Source organism: Poecilia latipinna, unplaced genomic scaffold (assembly GCF_001443285.1).
Source record: "Poecilia latipinna isolate Pla-1442-1.1 unplaced genomic scaffold, P_latipinna-1.0 Scaffold11, whole genome shotgun sequence".
Lineage (NCBI taxonomy): Eukaryota > Metazoa > Chordata > Actinopteri > Cyprinodontiformes > Poeciliidae > Poecilia > Poecilia latipinna.
Window position 1 is genome coordinate 726,561 of NW_015112627.1, and position 21,011 is coordinate 747,571.

Here is a 21,011-nt window from a genome sequence, read left to right on the forward strand (position 1 = left end):
TATCTGAACTTAATTACTAAAATGGGAAATAAAACAACTGACTAACTTGCAAAAAGCTAGAAATAAGATTTAAGCTTTGGACTCCCTCTACTGGCTTACAAGGTGGCCTGACAAAAGAGACACTGAGACATCCCCTCGTTTGCTGCATGCTACATAGGACGCAAAAAAATTAAATAAGAAAGGACACAAAAAAGGAAGGGCAGAAGGACAAAAAGAAGGAAGGCAGGATACAAGACTGAAAGGACAAAAGCGAGAAAGAAACAAGGACAGAAGGAAGGAAATACAGACAGGGGGAGGAGGGACTTTACATTCCATCCCCTTTAGACAGAGTGATAGAGAAAGAAAATAAATACCAACAAAATATCTTTCCTTTCTCCAATTTATTTTCTTCTTCCATACATATCAAGAGTTGGAAAATCTTGAAATGAAATTCAGCACTTTGAGGCTGTGCAGGAAGCCTGCCAACAAAGAGTTTTGAGTTAACACACTTGATCAAAAGTTTGTTACTGACTCTTCTCCAAGGTCTCTTATCCAAACAGCTGCAGACAGGCCCATTACTCTAAAAGACAGCCTTATAGACAGTAAGAACTGATAAAGATTGATCAATACTATTGAACACTTCTCACCTTAGTATGGATAAGCATGCACGGCCATGATGGACAGAGAGGGCATTCACGTTAAACAGAAGATTTTCAACAACCTTTCACACAAAACCTGTAAAAAACACTTAAGGGACAACTACCTTCCAATGAAAGTTTCAATGAAAACATGCTTGAAATTTCACCAATTTTCTATGGCAAAAGTCATTTAGAGCTAACACCTGAGAAAGGGGTTCAGCTATGGTTAAAATTGGTCGTATTTAATGTAGTTTGGTAGACGTTTGGACCAGTGGTGAGTATGTATGAATTGATTAGCAAGAAATATACCTAGCATGGGTATAAGAAATGACATCATGAGTGCAACCAGAGGTTGTTAAAGCATGTCAGAAGAATGAGGGAAGACCACAAGACCCAGAGGCAGCATCAGACAGAGTTTGATGGGGAAAGTGTTTCTAGTTTCCATTAGACAAAGTTATGAAATTGTGCAAATTCCTTGCACCATACATTATGTGTTGCCACACTGTGTTGGAACCAGCAAGACCAAAAATCATTGGTAGCTGCACGATACAACCACCTCATGTCTTGGAAACACAAATTTTAACCCGGTCATAAGATTTTAAAAGATTGTCATGTCGGTAGATGCTCCAGCAACTTCCTATGTCACAACTGCAAGACTGGAATTACCAAAACTTCAACACTTGGGCTACTTCATAATGAAATCATTACACTCCCTGTCACTGGTCTGAATGTTTACCAAAGAGCATCTAAGTCAGACCCTTCCTTTTAGTGCTCAGCTGTTTATAATCAGGAGAGTATGATGATGTTTAGCTGTTGCAGATGAAAGCAAGGTAATCGACACAGGAGGGTAGTTCTCTGGTTCGATTCAGGAATGCATACTTTAGTGCAGACCAGTGGGACATGGGTGAGAAACATTTAGAAGAGTTCCTATACACTCAGCACTACTTAATATAATTCTCAGTGTCCTCTGGACAGTTGTGTCAAACTTATTTTCATGTTAGTCCATATGAAGATCATGAATGTGCTCAAAGGATCAGTTCACTAATCTTCCTTTTGATTTTAAAATACTTTAAAGATGGTTTCTAATCCGTTGTGAAGAGACTTAAAGAGGGTTTTTGCAGACTATAGAAGAATCTTTAATGCGTCTTTGATAGTTTTTTTAAAAATATATATTTTGAAGAGCCATATACGAAGAGCCGTTTTTTTTATTTGTGGTCGAATGAAATGAGCAAAAAGTGCATTTTGGTTCTTCTTGTCTTATTTAAAATAATTAAAACACCAGCAAGTAAAACTTGCTACATTGTCCCTTTTATTGATAGTATCACACTGTCCAGATGAAGTTGAGTCCTTATCACACTTTTTTAAGAAAAAGTAGCACGTTTTAGTATAGGCTACAAAAACATTGCTCCCCACAGCCACAGTAAAAGATGGCTGCAGAGTTAACTTTTACCAAAAATATTAACTAACAGGACTCTTTTTATATATATTTGTAGGTGTTATTATTATTATTATTATTATTATTATTATTATTATTATTATTATCACAAAGAATCTCATTAAAAGTACATTTCTACATGTGAGGCTTGTATATCTGATGCTTTTTATGTTATTTTTCTTAAATATTTGGAGATCATTCCATAAGAAATATGTCAAACAGCTACATTCAAGACAGTGCGATTTTCTGACAACACAAACAAATGGGATAGTTTCAGACAGGAAGTGATGTCCATGTGGTGTAGGAAGTAAAACACGGTAAAGCAGCAGCTCGACACGGTTGTTATGGGTTTGCAAGCCGCCTCGACGCTCTTTTTTTTTTTTTTTACTTCATGACATTTTTAAGATGGACGTAAGATAATAAACAGAAAACTTTATCCTACACATTCAATATATTGTTTATTCAAGACCCCTAACGTAACTTGCATTCCGTGATCTAAACATTACCTGGCTTTTTCCATCATGTTTGTTTCATCGCTGAAACTCGTCTCCACTTGTTATTTATGAAATGAGTGATAGCTCCGGGATAGGACTCATCTGCTGGTTACAGTTTCCACCAGTTAAACGAGTTCAAACTGCTCGACTGGTTTCACCTACCATACTTACGTGGCTTCAAGAATTCACTCCCACTTCAAAGTCAACTCTGGAAATCTGAGCCCTGGGTGGATTGTTTTTTTTTTGGTTTTTTTTTTCCCCCATAGTTCACTTCCTCCTTTAATACTGAAGCATTACAGACTGAGTGCTACTGTATCAACAAGCGTGGTATGTCCCCGAGCAAGGAGTCGAAAAAGGGGGAGTAGTACGCAGTAAAAGTTTTGCAAGTTTTAATTCGGGTCATTATGAGTGACTTGAATGTAAATGGGGCTCTGACTCGCAGAAGAGGGGCGACTCTGCGAGCTGCGACGGTGCGGGCGGCGAACGGGGATTCTGCAACGGGGACGGCGAGCTTAGTGGACGGCGACGTCAGCCTCCACGATGGACAGAGGACACGGGAGAGTTTCCTGGAGCTGGCCGCTGCAAAGAGCGAGAAAAAGAAACGCAGGGGTGAAGTCGGTGACCGACTGAGGTAAGAGAGAGACCGCCTTAGAAAGAGCTGGACGTTTTTAGGCGTTTGTTTTCAACTCTTGAGCACGGGGGATGCAAAAGGTTCTTCTGCAGAGATACGTTTGCTTCGTAAATGTTGGAAGTGACCTCAAATGCTATGGTTGTCCAGCAGAAGTGAGAATAAGTGGGCCTGGGTCGTCTGATCGACTTAAACACGCCCTGTTAGCTCTCTCTTGACATGCACTTATCATTCATTCAATGATACTTTGTCGTAAAGCTCCTATAAGGTTTATTTTTTCATAAGAAACGAATAAAAATCCACATAAATCGCATAACAACCTGCCTGTCTACAGCTACTTTGTTTCTCTCATAGCTCATTAAACGTGAACTAATTCAGTCACACCAGACCACGTGACACAACACAACGTGACTAAATCCTTACCTTTATGCTACTTTATAATTTGCTAAATGGTGAATTGATGGAATCTCCTTTGTTAATTTTATTTAACTACCACTCCCTTAAAGAATGGGACAGAAGTTGTCTTTGTATTGTGTCATACATTGTGCAACATTAATGTGTTTTGTGAGTGACCAGTCTTGTTTGGCACCTGCTGTTGTAAGATGATCAGAATGTGGTAAAACTAAAGTCAGGAATCCCTTGTCCAAAATTGAATTAGGCCATATTTTATTTAGAAATATGACCATATAAATCTTGCACTTTATAGAGGTATAAACCAGAGGTCCTCAAATCCAGGCCTGTTAGGTTGGAGTCCTGCAACCTGTAGATGTGTCTCTGCTTCAACACCGAGCCAAATAAGGAGATCATTATTAGCACTATGGAGAACTTGACTACATACTGAGAAGGTAATTCAGCCGATTGATTCTGGTGTGTTGCACAAAAACTGCAGGACACATGCATGGATTTGAAGGCCCCTGGTCTAGACTTTGATTAGGCCATTCTAACCCATGGATAAGCGTGGTCGTTGTCCTGCTGGACTGGGGACAGTCTCAAGTCCTTTAGAGCCTCTAACATGTTGAGTTTTAGGCTTGTCTTGTAGTCTGAACAATTTTTCTTCTCCACACTGAATAAATACATCCCCACAACATGATTTTGCCCACACCATGTTTCTCTGTGGGGTTATAGTGTTCTGGGTAAAGTGCAGGTGCAATGTTTTCTGTGTCAACCACTCGGGTTGTGGCAATCTGGATGTTCGATTTCTCTAATTCTCCATTCTTATAAGGACCCATTTAGTAAATGAGGAAATCACTGAAAAGTTAATCTAGTTCAGTAACTCAATTCACTAAGTATATAAGTTATAATACTCAGATTGATGTGTGTACAGCTAATAAAAACACATTACGGATTAGAATATTACATCTGACCAATAAAAAAAGAAGAAATGACGTGTTAATGAAAAACAAGTAATGCCTGCTTGAAACCTATTTGAATATATATCTTAATGTATTAAACATGACTATTTTTTTTCAGTTTCTGTACTTTTGAAAGAGGTTCATAGAATGATTGTCTTATTTCATTGTCTGATTTTATTTTATTTTTTTAGAGAAACTTTTAAATGCAGCATTTGGTGACAAGTGATTAGCACACAAAACAGTTTTTCAATATTTTTGTGCTTCCTTTGTGTTATTATTTTCCTATTTATTTTTTTATGCAAATGTTTGTAAATTGCTGATATATTTTATGCAGCGATTAATGCTGACTTTTGAAATACTCAATCTGTAAAATATGTTTTTTTTTAAATAAGATAATGGAACACAAACTAACTAATTGCACATTTTTCATTATGCTATTTATTAGAATCAGGTTTGTACCAAAAGACTTGTGCAGCGCAGTATTTTAAATTATTACATGTTGCCTGTGGTTCTCGTTGGGTTCATTATCCTGCCTGCACATCTGAGTATGCAGGGTAATGAGACACAAACGTCTCTTCTTCTCTTTAGTAATCAAACTTTGAAACACATTTTAATTTAGCTCTAGAGTCAGATGGATTTAAATTGCTCTTCTGCTCATCGTCTTATTTGTTTGGTTGCTGTAGCTGTCACAAGGCACAGGAGTCTCTTTTGAGTTCTGCCAGCGGTTATAGGAACTACAGAGGAGTAATCAACTGGTGTGTGGTGATGCTGGTAAGTTTTATTTGTCTTCCCTCAAGTACTTTGACACATACAACATTTAATATGTTCCATGCGTACTTCTGCCACTTTTTACTGCTTGTGAAATTATTGTGTGAGCTCTCACGTCCATTTTAGGTGCCAACGTTTTCTAAATTCATAACCAATGAGTTTTCAGCTGGTGTTAAAAATAATATTTCACACAATAGACGGTCAGCTGTCGTCTCGGATCTCAAAACGATCAGCTTCACTTTGCTGAAGAAGCTGAACTTGTATTTCTACACAATCAGTTATTAATTGTTTCCTCTTTGGTCAGATGGTATAACAGTTGTTTCCATTAACATTTAAATTATAGCTGAGTCTGTGTTTTTTTTTTTTTTTTTTTTAAAATTTGCTTTTATTTTTGCTTTTAATAGGACTACATAGATGAGATGATTACCATAGGTAACATCAACAACATAAAAATGTACTTTACAATATTTGAAACTGGACTCGATTATAATATTGAATAGAGAAAAATGATATTAAAGCAGCAAATTTATTTTCTGCCCTTATTATTGACTGCCAGATCAATAAATAATACAGATAAATGTGTGTTTCTTTCAGTTAATTGAATATATTAAAGCTAGGATCTCTAACCGTTTTCATCTGTTGTCATTTTGATTTAATACAAAATCAGAAAAAGGTTCGGGGCATATTCTAATAAGGATAATCTAATGCTGAATGTATGTGTGCTGCCTCTGTCAAAGAACTTGCTGCACAGTTTTGCTCTTCCTTATGAGTCGTAGTGCTAAGAAAAACAAATGATATTGAATTAGCCACGTTGCAATGAGTAAGTCAGTTCCAGGAATGAAAAGCCTCACAGGTTTTTCTTTGTATTTGTAATCTGTATTACTGCGAAACAATTTGAAACTGACAATGTTTTGTTTTTTTTCCCTGATGTTCTGTTTTGCTACAGGTCCTGAGTAATGCTCGTCTCTTTTTAGAAAACATTTTAAAGTGAGTATGTTTAAAAAAAAAAAAAAAACTTTAAAATAACTTTTAAAGTTGTTTAAAAGTTATTTAAACAACTTTTTTGCTGCATTTATATCCGATAGAATGAGGATTTTTATGTGACTATAGTCTCATAAATTTGACGTGAACAAACTACTTGTTATATAATTGTTTTTATGTATCTATAAATAGTGTTGTTGCTCTTTAAACAAGATGCTTTTCATCCTGGAAATAATACATTATAATAAATATGCTATTTATTATAATAATTAAAACATTTGAGAGTCAGCTTTGGGCCGTGGAACTTTACCTGTTAACTCATTAACAAAACTCACTGGAGCTCTGAATTCACTGTTGCTATCAGAAGTGGAATCATTTGGTGTTTATAAAGTCAGTGCTTCAAACACAGGAATTATTTAAAGTACTTAATTATTTAAAGCTCTCAATTTTAATCATTTAAATATTGTGTGTTCTTCACAGCAATGGAGACGTTGTTATTTCAAACATGTCTTTGCATATTCTTCCAGGTATGGTATTCTTGTCGACCCCATTCAAGTCATTTCCTTGTTTCTGAATGACCCCTACAGCTGGCCTGCAGCGTGCTTGTTGATTGGTAGGTAAAAAAAAAAAAAAAAAAAATCTATATTATTGTTTACCAAACAACTTCAAAAAGTAATGCATTTTCTCATGTAATCTTTTTGTTCATTTAACATTTTTGAAAGATCATGTTTAAAAAAAACAACAACAAAAAAAAACAAAGGATAGTTTCTGGCAGGTTCACGAAATATGCAAATGACATTTTCTAAGTATGTCGCTGTTTGAAAACTAAATTAAGATTTATGTATCTGTGTGGGGACACAAGCTGCAGATGCTGGTTTTGGATTTCAAAATTTTGTATGCGAGTCTTGCGTCACCAGACCAGTAAGTGGCTTGAAAGGAGTAGTTTGTTGAACATTTGACATTATGAAGGTGAAAAATCTTCTGAGGGATTTCCTACAGAAAGATTTGATGTGTTTCATATTTGAAACGACTTGTAGTCGTATACGGAGCCTCTGAAGTCTCTGAAGGATTTGGTTAAACTCTTTCAGATCACCATGGCTGAGAAAATTTTCATCACACAGGTGTGTTGATTAAGTGGATGATGAATGCATGAGTTAACCTCAACAACAATAGGTGAACTATGATTCTTCACCAAACAAAAGTAGAGAAAGACTTCTGCTAGAGGAACACAGAAAAGTTTTTTTTTTTTTTTTTTTAATGCAAAATTACATGTCTGAGCCTTTGTTGACTATGGTAATTAGAGACAAAGAGAGTTGATGATTCAATCATCCAGGAGTAAAAGGAGGAATTTAACACTAGATTAAGTCTTTCTCTTTCACTGCAGTTTATTAATGAGTTTTACTGGCCAGTAGTTCTTGCATGTTATTAAATAAAACAAAATCTTTAGTTTAATACTGCTGGTTACAGTACTCATGTCTTTTATTTATGTAGGCCACTGTCATATTTATTACCCAACTAGACATAAACACCTTTGTACTTAAGAAAAAGAAAAAAAAAACAAGCAGCTTTCCAGATTGAGGTATGAAGAGCCGTAGTTATAATAAGATGACTATTATTCCTTAATGCAGTCAGGCGATGTTGAATTCCTAAGCATGGGAACTTTGCTGCATACCTTCCCTCCTCTCTGTCTTATAAGTGTTAGAGCCACTGGCATTACAAAAATCTATGAGAATATCTATCTTTCTTTAATAATGACTTTTTATTCTCGCTGTCTTTTAAATCTGTGTCGCCAGTGACGTTGTTTCAACCACCTTGTAAACTGAGTTTTGAAGGAAGTGATTGCCAGCGAATGAAAAGCAAACATGCACAGCTTGTAGTGTTACCCAAGACACAGGAGGCACATAAGCTTTTAAGATGAAGCAAAGCAGACTGAAAAAGAAAAGAAAAAACACGATTATAGCAAATCTAACTAATGTAGCTAAGGGAGTAAGAAGGACATTTAAGAGTCCTTTGCAGGTTTGTTGTATTGATTGCTAACGTATATAAATGGAAAATTATTATGTCAAACTTCCAAGACAAATTAGTAGTCATTTACGATTACTCAGTGGTCCAACCACTGACTAAACCACGGTTGCAAAAGATAATCAAACAAATTTAGACGTTACATGTAGCATGCATTATGTTTTGGGGCCACAATGAGATCATTTAAAACTCTTTTATGTACGGCTGGGGAAAAAACATGTTGTATCTAACGTATTATTTTTTAAATTCCTCTCTTCCTCAAGTAGTGCAGTGAGTTCAGCCTCACGTAGAACTTGCCTTGTTTGCAGCAGCACACAGGTGCATGCTGTGCACTGCTGCAGTTCCTTCCATATTTATCCTTATGTTACATTGCAGTGAAGGTCTGCAGCAGTGCAGCTCGCAGTGTCTCTAGTGGGACAATCACCTGCCCTATATACCAACACTGGTACTCTCCTGCAGAGAAGTGGGGGGAGGGATCTGGGTGGTGAGCAACAGAGACAGGAGCGGAGAGGTAAGAAGTGGAGTAGGGGAAGTGTTTAATGGAAGATTAAATTAAGTGAGCGAAGATGTATGGAGGGCTGGGAAAAGGGAGAGGAGATGGAAAAAGAGGAGGTGAAATTCTGCATCAAGACAGGGAAAGAGCTTGAAGAGAAGGGAAAAATAGATGGAGTTGAGGCAAATGACTGCAGAGACGGCGGGTAAAGAGACAGGTGAGAATTGGAGTTTCTTAACAGTGGCACGGACAGGAGCAGGGCTCATTCCCCCACAGGGACACCGAGAGTCACTGCAGAAGCTTACACACACATTTTAACTCTCAAATGATGGTGCCTGCCAGCAAAATGGATAAAGTTTGCAAGGCCAGCCTTAGAAAGTTTTACATGTCAGGAAGTGGTTTATTAGGGGTGGATCAGCTTTTTTCATTGCTCTGCAAATGTGTTGCTCTGCCACATCCAACAGGTTCTACATGTAGGAGCTGGACAAGTTATTACAGTTACAGACTTAAATATTTCACTTCACTTTTAGGTATCTAACTGTAATTTGTGTTGTTTTGTTTTTTTGGCAAAAAATTATATAGCAGTATTTTTATTTGGCTTCAAACAAGATCCTGTTACAAGCTTTATTTGTGTTATTTTATTACATTGTCATTGAACACAATGTTAAAAAAATGTGATGTAATAATCCTGTTTTATGTAACCTCATATTATTTATTTAAATGTACTTTAATCTACAGTTCTACAAATCTACATTTCTCAACACTGGTGTATTAGAATAATTCTTTATTGGCAATATTTAATCAGTTCAATCAGTTTTCAGAGACAACTGAAGACTAAAGACAAACTGGTATAACTTTTCATAACAAAAGTAATTACTGATATGTTTTCTAACGTACTTTGATATTTAATTTCAAGTTCAGTCGTTCTTTATTTCTCCTTCACTCAGTTTAATATTCTTCCTGTAGGCTCCTGTTTGGTTTTAAAGGCATCAAATGCAAAGCTTTCAAACGCATATATAGAAACACCACAGTACATCATATGCAAAGTGTGCCATAAAAGGTAACAAAGGTCCCAAAGATAAACTAGAATAGAGTTTCCAGCATTAACATTTATATCATTAAGTTTAAACCAAATTAATAGATGTATAAAATTTTCATCACAAGCTCTCTCAGCAGCTTGCTCTGTATTTTGGCCATTCTTTCAACCAGAACCAGTGTAACTGAGACAGCCACGGCTTGTCTGTAGGCATCATTGCTGTCAACAGAATTTCTGTGGAACTGAAATCAGGACTTTGTGTAGGCCACTCATAAACTTTGAGCGATGTTCTTAAACGCTTTTGGTTGTGTGCTTATGGTTAATGTCTGGAAGACAAAATGTTCAACTTCTTGGCTCCTGTGTTGAGGTGTAATATCTATATTTTGACATATTGTGATTTCTACCTCTGTACTTCAGAATGTAAAGATGGCTGCTGTGAATACGTCTGCTTTCTCTAATCTACGGTGCATTTCTTCAGTGACCCCTCAAGGATTCGACATGTTGTTTGAGTGACTTCTTTTTTTCAGCTCCAGATGGCACTACAAAAATATGTTATCATTCCATGACTGGGCCTGCTACAATCAGCTGTCATTTGTATAATGGCAGCTACTCGGGATTGTTCTTAACATGATTGGATAATTGTCGTTACTGATTGGATCCACCTGTATATTGGGCACTTCTCAGGAAGTCATTTGTTTGCTTTCTTCTTTTATAGATGTGATCTGTGCACTATGTGCATATTTTGCTTGGAACAAGCACATTTTAGGTTTTATTAAAAAGTAACAAAAGCTTTTAGGCTTTATATTAATGATGACGCTACAGATTGGTCTGTTTAATTATAATGGTGTAGAAATTAACTGAGAGAGATAAATCACTAATTGCAAATACTTGCGTGAAAATTAATCATGCACCAAAACAATTATGGCTGCTTTTTGCATTGGTTTGCAAAAAAAAAAAAAAAAAAGTAGCTTATTTCTTTTTGCTAATGTGCAAATCCGAGTGTCTTTGCTCTCTGGGTTTTAAGCATAAAGGTGTAAATAATAAAGAAGTGGGTCTTCCGACACTTATTTTAATGTGTGTGTCTGTTAGAAAACTGCATGATGAATCCTTGATGCACAGGGACGTAAGCAGCCATCCATCGCCCCCTGCTGGTTAAAAATATAGACTTTGTCCCTACCAACAGTGTCTTCTTTGTAAATTTGGGTTAGTTCTTCAGGATTTGAGTTTGTCTTTTAAAAAAAATAGTTAGTACAACACAATGAAGAAGCAGTTCTAGACATGATAAAAAAAAACTTCTGTTTATCTTAAACCAATATACTAAGTGGGTCTTAACTGCGTTGTTTTCTCAATGTGTTTCAGTGTCTAATGTGTTCATTCTTGTGGCTCTCTACACTGAAAGGCAGCTGTCGAAGGTGAGCAGAGAAACTCCATACGCTTCTGAACATTACAGTTTTATTTTAATTGAAATATGGAAGTCAGAGCTTTTCTGTTCTGCAGAAAAGATATTGTTAAGACAAGCTGGCTGACCAGCTGATCTCCCTAGTTGCATCTGCACATGTTAAATGGCAAACTCTAGACACAAATCATTTTTCACCGTCTTCATTCAGTTCACTTCTTGGTTGAGTTGGGCTCTGTCTGTTTGGTGTTATTGTGTATATGTTCAGTTTTTCTCTCACTCAATACTAAGTAGGCCAGCTTTTTCTATAAATGTTATCAGTTCAAATGTTTAAAATATTAATGTTTACCTCCCAATATCAAGGCAGTGACTAAAAGTTTAAAGCTGTTTTTTTTTTGTTTTTTTTTTTTTTTTTTTTTTTTTTATTGAGCGGTTCTTAGAAATTTGGCAAAAATGCCTTTGAGATTTGATGTAAATGTGCTTACATTTCTCTTTTCCTTGTATAACCAGGGTTCATTGAGTGAATTTGCTGGATTTCTGGTCTACTGCATTAATTTATCAGTCCTGCTAACATTTCCTGCTGCTGTGGTGCTGTGGGTTCCCTCTATGACGTCAGGTAAATGTTTCTCACTATTGTCTAACAAAGACAAATGATCTTAAACAAAACCAAACGGTTATCCAGTTGTTTAGATGGGTAAACAAAATTATATTCTAACACCACAGAGAACTGCTTAACATTGATGGTTTGTTAAAAGGTATTTCCCAGAACAAGTCATAATTGAAGTCGGTCAGCGGCAGTAATGAACCAGTTGGTCATACCTGGATTGTTTCCAGTTGGCTGTAAAGGCAAGAGCAGGTCAAGAGGAGATGGAGGAAAGGAAATGAAATGAAAAGAGAACAGATGAGAAGAGAAGATGAGAGTTGCCAAAGGGGGCGTGGCTTGTAGCGTAAGGTCATCCAAGGGTCTCTTTATTATGTCTTAATCAGGCAGCTTGACAGCAACAATGGCTGTTTTCCATAAAAACCATGCAATATACCAATGGGTAGGATTGTTCTGTATAACAGGACAGTGGACAGCGTGTTTTTCTTTCTTTTTTTTCTTTTTAACATATCTGTGATAACTCTGGAGTTGCCTAAAAGGAATTTGGACACCTTTTTTACACCTCCAAACATGATGCTGCCATGCTTCAGTGTAGCGATGGTGTTGCAAGCTTACACTGTTTCCTCTAAATCAGGGGTGGCCAAGTCCAGTCCTCGAGAGCCACCATCCTGCAAGTTTTAGAAGTATCCTTACTCCAACAGACCGGGATCAGCTCTACAGAGGCCTGATAACGAGCCAGTCATTTGATTCAGGTGTGTTGAAGCAGGGATGCATCTGAAACTTGCAGGATGGTGGCTCTCGAGGACTGGACTTGGCCACCCCTGCTCTAAATGTACCAAAAATATTGCCAAAGATTTATCTTTTAAGGACAATGGCCCACAGAACATTAGGGGTGCTCTAATTGCAGTTTTCTGGCTGATGTCCGATTACCAATCTTTAAAAAGCCTGACCTGACAATTCCCAAATATAGCAAGAAAGTCACTGAGTTTGTAACGGTGGGTTGACTATTGCTAACTTCAAACGTGCAGCCGTGACCTGGTGGATGGGCCTGTCAGTCAAACCTCTCTCACAGCAGAGCAAAGAAGGACAGTGGTTGATTTTTAGACCTTTGCCGAGGTTGATGAAATCAGTGGAAAAGATCAACTCACATGCAAATATCTGTCGATCTCCCAAAATTAAAGTCTTTGTCCCAGTGGGCGTTTGAGAACTGTAATGTGGCGTCTTGTTTTACCTGGATATTGCAATATATTTTATATGTGCTTGCAGAGTACAACTGTGAAAGTATTCTACTAAAGGTAAAATTGTGAAACTTGAAAAGACACATATTTCACACAGATTTACACAGTTGGATTTTTCTTCATCCCAAATGTGAGACCAATTAGACACGAACTGGCGTATGCAGTTCTGTTAGTGTTGCATTAGTGCAAAGTTTAGTTTTCTGGACACTTGTGACTTTACCTGAGTCAACAAACATACTTGAAACTAAGTCTCCTTGTAAAAGCCATTTATATTTAGTCCCCCGGTAAATCATTGGTTTAAGGCTCTGTTCGCTGCCACTTTGGGTGGCATTCTCTTCTGTTTTTCCTCTCATCTGTTCTCTCCCTGGGAGGTGAAGGAGCGAGGGAGTCGCTCCATCTGTCTGTAAGCTCTCCCATCTCTGCTGCTGCTGTGCACACAGGAAGGGCAGTGGCAGAGGGCAGGTGTGTGTGCAGATATTTGTATGTGTGTTCAGTATATGCTGTGTTTTAGTGTCACATTTTGGGTGAGTTTAACGCCATTATCTTCGGGTTCAATTTGATCCCATTTATTTTGTCTGTAAGTGAATGCTTGACTTTTTTTTGCCCCATATCGAAGGACTTTTTTGTAATTTATTGGGAGAACTTGATAAACATAATGATCTGTTTTCAATGTCTTAATGAATTTATTAAGTGTGTGACTTGTAATTGTTTAAAACAAGTCTTTCAACTAAATACTACTCACATAAGATGTTAAAAAAGGCACTTTTTGTTGTTTTTTTTTACATGTAATGATGAAGTAGGTTTGATTTTTGTTCTTATTAACATCAAGAAACGGGTCTGGACTTGTACATATTATTTGAGGCTTTGCTCTGAAAAGGAAAAATAGAATTGGAAACCTCTCCGGCGATTTCTCTTGATTTGAGTGGGTGACTGAGAGACAAACTACTGGCTCCTCTGGGATGTTTTCCCGGTCGAGCTTTGCCCCCGCTGTGTGTTCATGATCACAATCTACAGTTGCTGATTTGGACACGGTCTCACTGTTTAGAGGCCACGCTGAGCCGGAGAGGCAGATGGTTAATGGATAAGATCTGCTGTGGTTTGATGCCAGGTGTAGTGCAGACCTCCTCTTCGCACTGTTGGCACAACAGAGGCGATTTTATTTGTGTTTTTGTTTTTTTGTTTCTTTTTTTCCTGGTGGCATATGAGCATCTGTTTGTTCTGTGACCAGCTCTGTCTCATTTCACAAAACGTATGGTGGCTATCGATGAAGCGCAAGCATAAAAACTACTCAGCTTGTTTGCGTGCTCTAAAATAACTGCAGATGTCTGTTTATCTACTTTGAAATCGGTTTTGCTTTAGTACACTTAAATTACAATCATAATAAACATGTTTTCTGTCTCCTTTATTTTTTTTATTCTACCTTCATTCTCAAATATGTTTTCCAGCTTTTGCTGATTTTATTTTTTATTTTTTTGCCTGTGTCCTCCTGACTCCCTTTATCATTTTCTTACCAAACCATGATTAAGCATATGTTCACGCTGCAACTTTTCCAGGAGGGTTTCTTTGGTGTCTGACACCATTTCTCTTCACTTCCTGTCAGTTGGTGGTGCGATTGCACTCGGCTTTTACACAATCCTCTTCCTGAAGCTGTATTCGTATGAGGATGTGAACCGGTGGTGCAGGGAGCAGAGCACCGCCAAGGCCAAGAAACTGTCCAGGTCACTGTCTTGTAAGTCATCCATATACATGCATGCTGTGCATCTTTTGGAGTCCTCAAAAGTTAGGCATATAATATTATATCGATCACATATGTTATATTTCAGCCTCTTCTCAAATGTATTTTTGCATTGTGGCTCACAATGTTGCAGTGACATCTACTGGTAAATTGTCTAACTAAAATTACAGTCATATTCGTTTTAGTTACTCAGTTTACCACATTATATTGATTAATTACACAGACCCTGATGTTTTTAAAACATTTATTGGTATTATGAGGATTTTTGCAATTAGAACAAATGAAAACATGACATTTGTTATTAGAATATATATATTCTAATGATAGGTATTGAACATAAAGATTATGTTCAATGCCTGCTTGAAGATTATTTTCAAAAGTTGCTTCTAATCTGACAAACTTCTTCAAAATGCATATTCTAATTTTTGAATATGAAGTATAAAAAAAAAAAATCTTGAAAATACTGGATTATATGTACAAAATATAATCATAACATCAACATTATTAATGCAAAGAGCCATTTTTTCCTTCCATAAATAATTTTTGCATAAAGCCACAATTTACACTTGACTCATATTATAAATCTATAGATGGTATTTTCATAGCATTTCATAGCATTGCATGGTTTGCTATTTCTATATTTATTTAAAAAACTAATTTTACACCTAAAGGGCATAAATGGATAGTAATCATCTTTCGACATTAGCAGACCATTGTTCAAGTTCCCCATAAAAACCTACAGAAGAATATTTAAAACCCTTTTTTCTCATCGTCTCTTAGTGAACCTGCTTCCTTTTTGTTCTCAACTATCATAAACCACATGGGCTCTTGAGCTGCAGATTGCAGACCCCTGACCTGAACTCTGATTGTCTGATGCAGGTCCTTCATCGCAGCAATTTAAAGGAGGTGAACAGAAAGTGTGTTACCCTGGCAACCTTACAATCAAAGGTAATGAAATGCATCACGCTGCAAACTATTTCAGTAACGTTTGTGTGGAATGCTTCTCTTTGTCACGTTTTCTGACCTCTCTACCAAATTTGCAGATATGTACTACTTTGTCCTTGCTCCGACTTTGTGTTACGAGCTCAACTTCCCTCGATCTCCTAAGATTCGCATTCAGTTCCTGCTAAGGAGGCTGTTTGAGATGGTGAGGAAATATTTTGCTACATGTTGAGCATCTATCTGTCCAGTATGTTAGACAAACGTACAGTTCTTCAGTCCACAAGTTTTAATAAGGATGAATTCAAGTTAGATATTCAATACTATCAGTAAATATTAAAAATAAATTATTTACTACTTGGAGTTTTTTCTGTCCCTGGTTGTAGACTTTAGGAATCCTATAAAGCTAATGTTTGTCCAAAGACCCAAGTGTAGGGCTCCTGCTCGGATGTAAAATGTGTGGAAACATAAAGTGTTTACTTTTATGTTATGTTTTGGAAAAATAAGATAAATTATGGTAAAATATTTGTGTTCCCAGAGTTTTTTTTTTCTCCATATTTTAATTGTTTTGGTTTCTTTCCTGTATTATTATTCTCTGTTCCTTATAGATCACGTATATATTTCAGTTTTTCTTTTCTTTTTAAAATAATCTTTTTTTCACAAATTGTCACTCACTAAACTTTTTCTCCTTTCAGCTGTTTTTCATCCAGCTTTTAGTTTTTCTCACCCAACAGGTACAGTCTGATATGTCTTGCTTTTTTTTTTTTTTTTTGTTTTTTTTTTACTCAGAATTAAATTACAATCAAAAACTTCACTTTTACAACTGTAATCTCATGTACTAGGATCTGATTGGATTTACATGCTATATATTATTTTTAATTAATCAAAACTCTGTTAAATGTCAAATATTTCATATTTTCAATGTACCAGAGATCTGAAAAATTAATTGAAACTTTTTCTTTGTGTCAGTGGATGGTCCCCATCATTCAAAGCTCAATGAAGCCTCTTGAAGTAAGAAAACTAAATCGTTGATTTTAACTCTCACTTTTGCTCACACTGCAAATTTTTAAGTGTGCTTTGAATCTCCACCAGGACATGGATCTGTCCCTGATGACTGAGAGACTTTTACGATTAGCTGTAAGTAAAGTCATTTCAGAAATAAATTAAGGTGGTAAAATGTTGGTCTTTGTTCTCTCCACATCTGTGGATCTCAAATATTTGCGAGATTCACAGCGCTCCATAAATTTTAGCATGTATATTATTATTTTTATGTTTGCTTATGTGAGCATTTACTTTGTCTTTCAGGTCCCTAATCACTTGTTGTGGCTGATGTTTTTCTACTGGTTCTTCCACTCAACTATGAATTTCACAGCCGAGCTGCTGCGCTTCGGAGACAGACAGTTTTACAATGACTGGTGGTAGGTTTTATTTGTGTCTGTATATTGTTACTGAATTTTATTGATGCATGCAAGCTGTGTGTCATGGATCGGGAGGATTTGTCCTGCTCTGACTCGCTGCCGGTGCTGCAATCTGCCCATATATGTTACTGGGAAAGAATTAGCTATTTAAAAATTAAGAGATTAATATCAGTTGATGTTGAAGATGGATTAAATTATTTTCATCCTGTAGCCCTGTCACAATAATCAATAAATAAACTAATTACATGATAAATTAAAACAAACTCAATAATTTCCATTTGCATGATTTATTACTTATCTCTCTTTTTCTCTTTTTCTTCCAAAAACTGGATGATAAAAGTCTTCAGTTTGGCGTTTTGGTTTCAACTAGCCCTTTTATTGAAGGACAATTTGGTGTACAAGGACTTCAAAATTCATTTTATTTTGTCGTTTTGTTGATTTATTTGGGGTATTTAAAATGTCTTCCAGTTCCAGTATTAAATGTTCATTAGAATTTAAAGATCATTGATCTTCTAGAATGTGTTTCCGCATTGTTATTTAGCCATCAGCATTATCTTGATCTCAAAATGATCTCAAAACAACAATATTATTGTTTATCGCAGTAACTTCTGGAAGAATTTATCATCCAGCAAAATTTGTTATTGTGACAGGTCTATTCATGGTTTGCTTTTACGAGGGCAAGACTTTGAGTTTTTACTTTTACATTTAATCTTAGCACATAAAAATAATTCTTGTCCATGTGTCTCACTGAGATTATAGTAAAAATGTGTTTTTATTAATAAACTGTGGTTACACAGTAGTATTTCAGGAGATGCACCATTCAGTTTTGTGACTGTACCTAATCTTTAGTGTAGAAAAGCCTAAACCTGGTGATACTAGTTTTAGTATTTTAGTCTTTTCCCCTCTGTTACAGTGTTCAGACTGAATATAGTTGTAGTTACATAACCCAGTGAGGCCTCTCTCTGGCGCATTAGCTGATTGGATAAAAGATTAGAAAATTTTATTTCTGAAGAGCTTTTAGTCTGTTTGATCAGTTCTGTTAAAATCTATTTAATCTTTCACTTCATCACAGGTATAGATTTTATTGTATTGCTCATGTTTGATTCACCAGGACAGGACTAACACCTGTTTTAGGAGATTTCAATGCTTAATTTTTCCCTTCAGGAATTCTGAGTCGGTGACTTATTTCTGGCAGAACTGGAACATTCCTGTACACAAGTGGTGTCTCCGGTAAATCACCTGCACACCCAAACATGTTCTTAACAATATACATTTCATCCTTGCATAGACCCAACAATGAATTAAGGAGAAATGCATTTTTTGTTCTCATGTTAAATGCAGTTTATCAAATAATTGAAGGTATTTTCTTTTATGACTGTTTCGCTTTGTAAAAGGGGGATGAGTGTGTTAAAATTCAAACTTTTCACATGTATTTATTTTCGGTTAATAGCAACAGACTAAAAATAAACTGTTCATCTCTGTAGTCATTTCTACAAGCCTCTGCTGAGAAAAGGATTCAGTAAAATGTTCAGCCAGTCAGCTGTCTTCTTCCTGTCAGCGTTCTTCCATGAGGTAAGACAATCGGTCTACATGCCTCCTTCTACTTATGCAGATTATCATGTAGTACACACAAATACAGCTGCAGCATAGATGTGGTACACATGTTCCACCGATGTTATTTTTTTTTGTTTCCTCCCTCGGTTTTTGCTTTAGTACCTGGTCAGTGTCCCCCTCAGGATGTTCAGACTCTGGGCTTTCACAGGCATGATGGCACAGGTGAGAAACCAGATATAATTTACAATACAACTGTAGCCTAGAGTGATCGAACCAAATATACATACATTTTTGTAGAACTTCCAGACTGTTTATGTGTTTCATTTCGAAACAAGCACTTATTTTTAAAGTGTTCTTAATCCAGTGGCAGTACTGTACTGATTTATGTAGTTATGCATTGCACCACAGTAAAGCAAAGTTAATTGTAATCATTTTGACTGATGCAGGAGCTTCAGTATAACTCACTCAAAGTAGAAGCATAATTTCCTTTATTCACCAGGTGGCACAATTTGTTCTATTTGTTTCCATCTTCCTCACTTTCTTTTACATCATGAAATAACAACAACACTCATTTATCAAGTGATAGCAGGAATAGAATACTTGATGTTTGTAGATGACTTTGTGTCACACTATTAAATAAATATAAATGTTAGCAGCCTATTTTATATGCTTTTAAAAATTTGGTACATTGTTTTAAGTCTTATTTTCACTTATAATTGCAACAAATAAACAAATTTGTTGTGATAAATTTATCCTATTGATTTATATAATAATTATTCATTGAGTTTGAGATTTTATTATACTTGAAGATCAAAATAAAAGTATTTCTGATTGATGGAATAATAACACAGCACTTTACAGCAGATGTTGGACTTCAGTTGCAGTCTATTTCTGTTTTTGGCTTAAAACGTCAGGCGAATGGTCATATATTTAAGTTTTACTAGTTTACTTTTGCTTTTTTTTTTTTTTTTTACAATACCAGAAACTATAGTGCTCCATTTAAAAACAAATAATAGTTTCAAGTAGTGACTTGAAAGGAAAGGAGAATTTATTGTCAAAGACGTGATTAGGAAAAGCAGAAATGATGCAGTGATTTACATGAAGATGAAAAAGTCGAGTTAATCTGCTCTGACCTGTGTGTGAGATCTAGTTTATTGTTTATTGAATAACATCTTTCCCAACCTGACTAGATCCAAATGCCTTGACAGAACCAAGGTTTAGTAATTTGATCATTGGGTTCTGATTCAATGGAACTTAACTTTACAATGCAGACTACCAAAGGGGGGGAAAAATAAAATAAAACTTTAAATGTTGGTCAGTAAAACAAAATGACTACTTATTCTTTTAAACTCCTCAGCTTCCATTAGCATGGCTTGTTGGCCGCTTCCTGCGAGGTAACTACGGCAACGCTGCAGTGTGGATCTCCATCATCATTGGCCAGCCATTTGCTGTTTTGATGTACGTCCACGACTACTACGTGATGAACTACGGCGATGGAGTAGAATAATACACACACACAAACCAGTGGAGCTCAGACCTTGTTTTTTTTTTTTTTTTTTCCTGATCTCCTCCCTCTGACTCTCCTGGATGAACAAAGACATAAACGGTACTAAATACACAGCCAGTAACTGATGTCTCAGTCTACATGTCAAGATAATCTCAGAAGATTTTTTTTTTTTTTTTATGATTATGTCATGTTTACGTAAAACGTCTTGTAAACTTAACAGATGACAAAATATTTAATAATATATTAATCATGAAGTACCACTCTAACTATAGCAGAGCCATAGAAAAACTGCTAACTGCAGCTTTATACTCAGGTGATCGGTACTTTAGTGTCTTATTAGAACGTATGATTGTGAGTAGGGGCTGAAACCTCTAGTGAATGCAGAACTTATATGTCAGTGCAAGAAGATAGCATTTTGCTTACTTCTTTATGATGTTAATTCAATTTTCTGACTTTGTGAACAGATTGTATAATTACTGAGGAAAATGTATTTCCATCTATCCATCTATTGTGAGGAGGAATGATTGTATGGGGGAGGATTCTGTTGTCTTTTTGTTTTAGGGTTTTTTTTCACCAGTTGCTGTAAAGTCAACATTACTGTAAGAACTGTTGACTATGAGATTTTTTTTTATTATTATTACCTAAAGTGCCATCTGAAAACATGTGTAGTTTATTAAAAGTTATGATGCATTAATCTTTGTGGGCGATTGCCAAGTGTCATATTTTTAAACAATGTCATATGAAATAAATCTGTAAAGAAACTGGAGAGAGCATTGTATTTTTATCCATCTAGTGGT

The 21,011-nt window shown here is 36.1% G+C and overlaps 1 protein-coding gene across 1 annotated transcript; it reads left to right on the plus strand.

Moving 5' to 3' along the window:
• Positions 1-2,359: 2,359 nt before the first annotated feature.
• Positions 2,360-20,980, plus strand: LOC106946045 (diacylglycerol O-acyltransferase 1-like). The gene is made up of 17 exons (XM_015030129.1): positions 2,360-3,177; positions 5,210-5,297; positions 6,241-6,281; positions 6,803-6,888; positions 11,186-11,238; positions 11,733-11,838; positions 14,662-14,790; positions 15,676-15,744; positions 15,840-15,943; positions 16,431-16,469; positions 16,705-16,746; positions 16,828-16,872; positions 17,041-17,153; positions 18,318-18,383; positions 18,638-18,725; positions 18,867-18,929; positions 20,065-20,980. Exons 1-17 carry the CDS (start codon positions 2,951-2,953, stop codon positions 20,212-20,214), a joined length of 1,509 nt encoding a protein of 502 aa, XP_014885615.1. The 5' UTR covers positions 2,360-2,950; the 3' UTR covers positions 20,215-20,980.
• Positions 20,981-21,011: the final 31 nt, after the last annotated feature.

Coding starts and splice junctions, on each gene's coding strand:
- LOC106946045 (XM_015030129.1), top strand. CDS start 2,951: ATGAGTGACTTGAATGTAAATGGGGCTCTGACTCGCAGAAGAGGGGCG. Junction 3,178..5,209: donor GAAGTCGGTGACCGACTGAG/GTAAGAGAGAGA, acceptor TGGTTGCTGTAG/CTGTCACAAGGCACAGGAGT. Junction 17,154..18,317: donor CAGTTTTACAATGACTGGTG/GTAGGTTTTATT, acceptor TTTTCCCTTCAG/GAATTCTGAGTCGGTGACTT.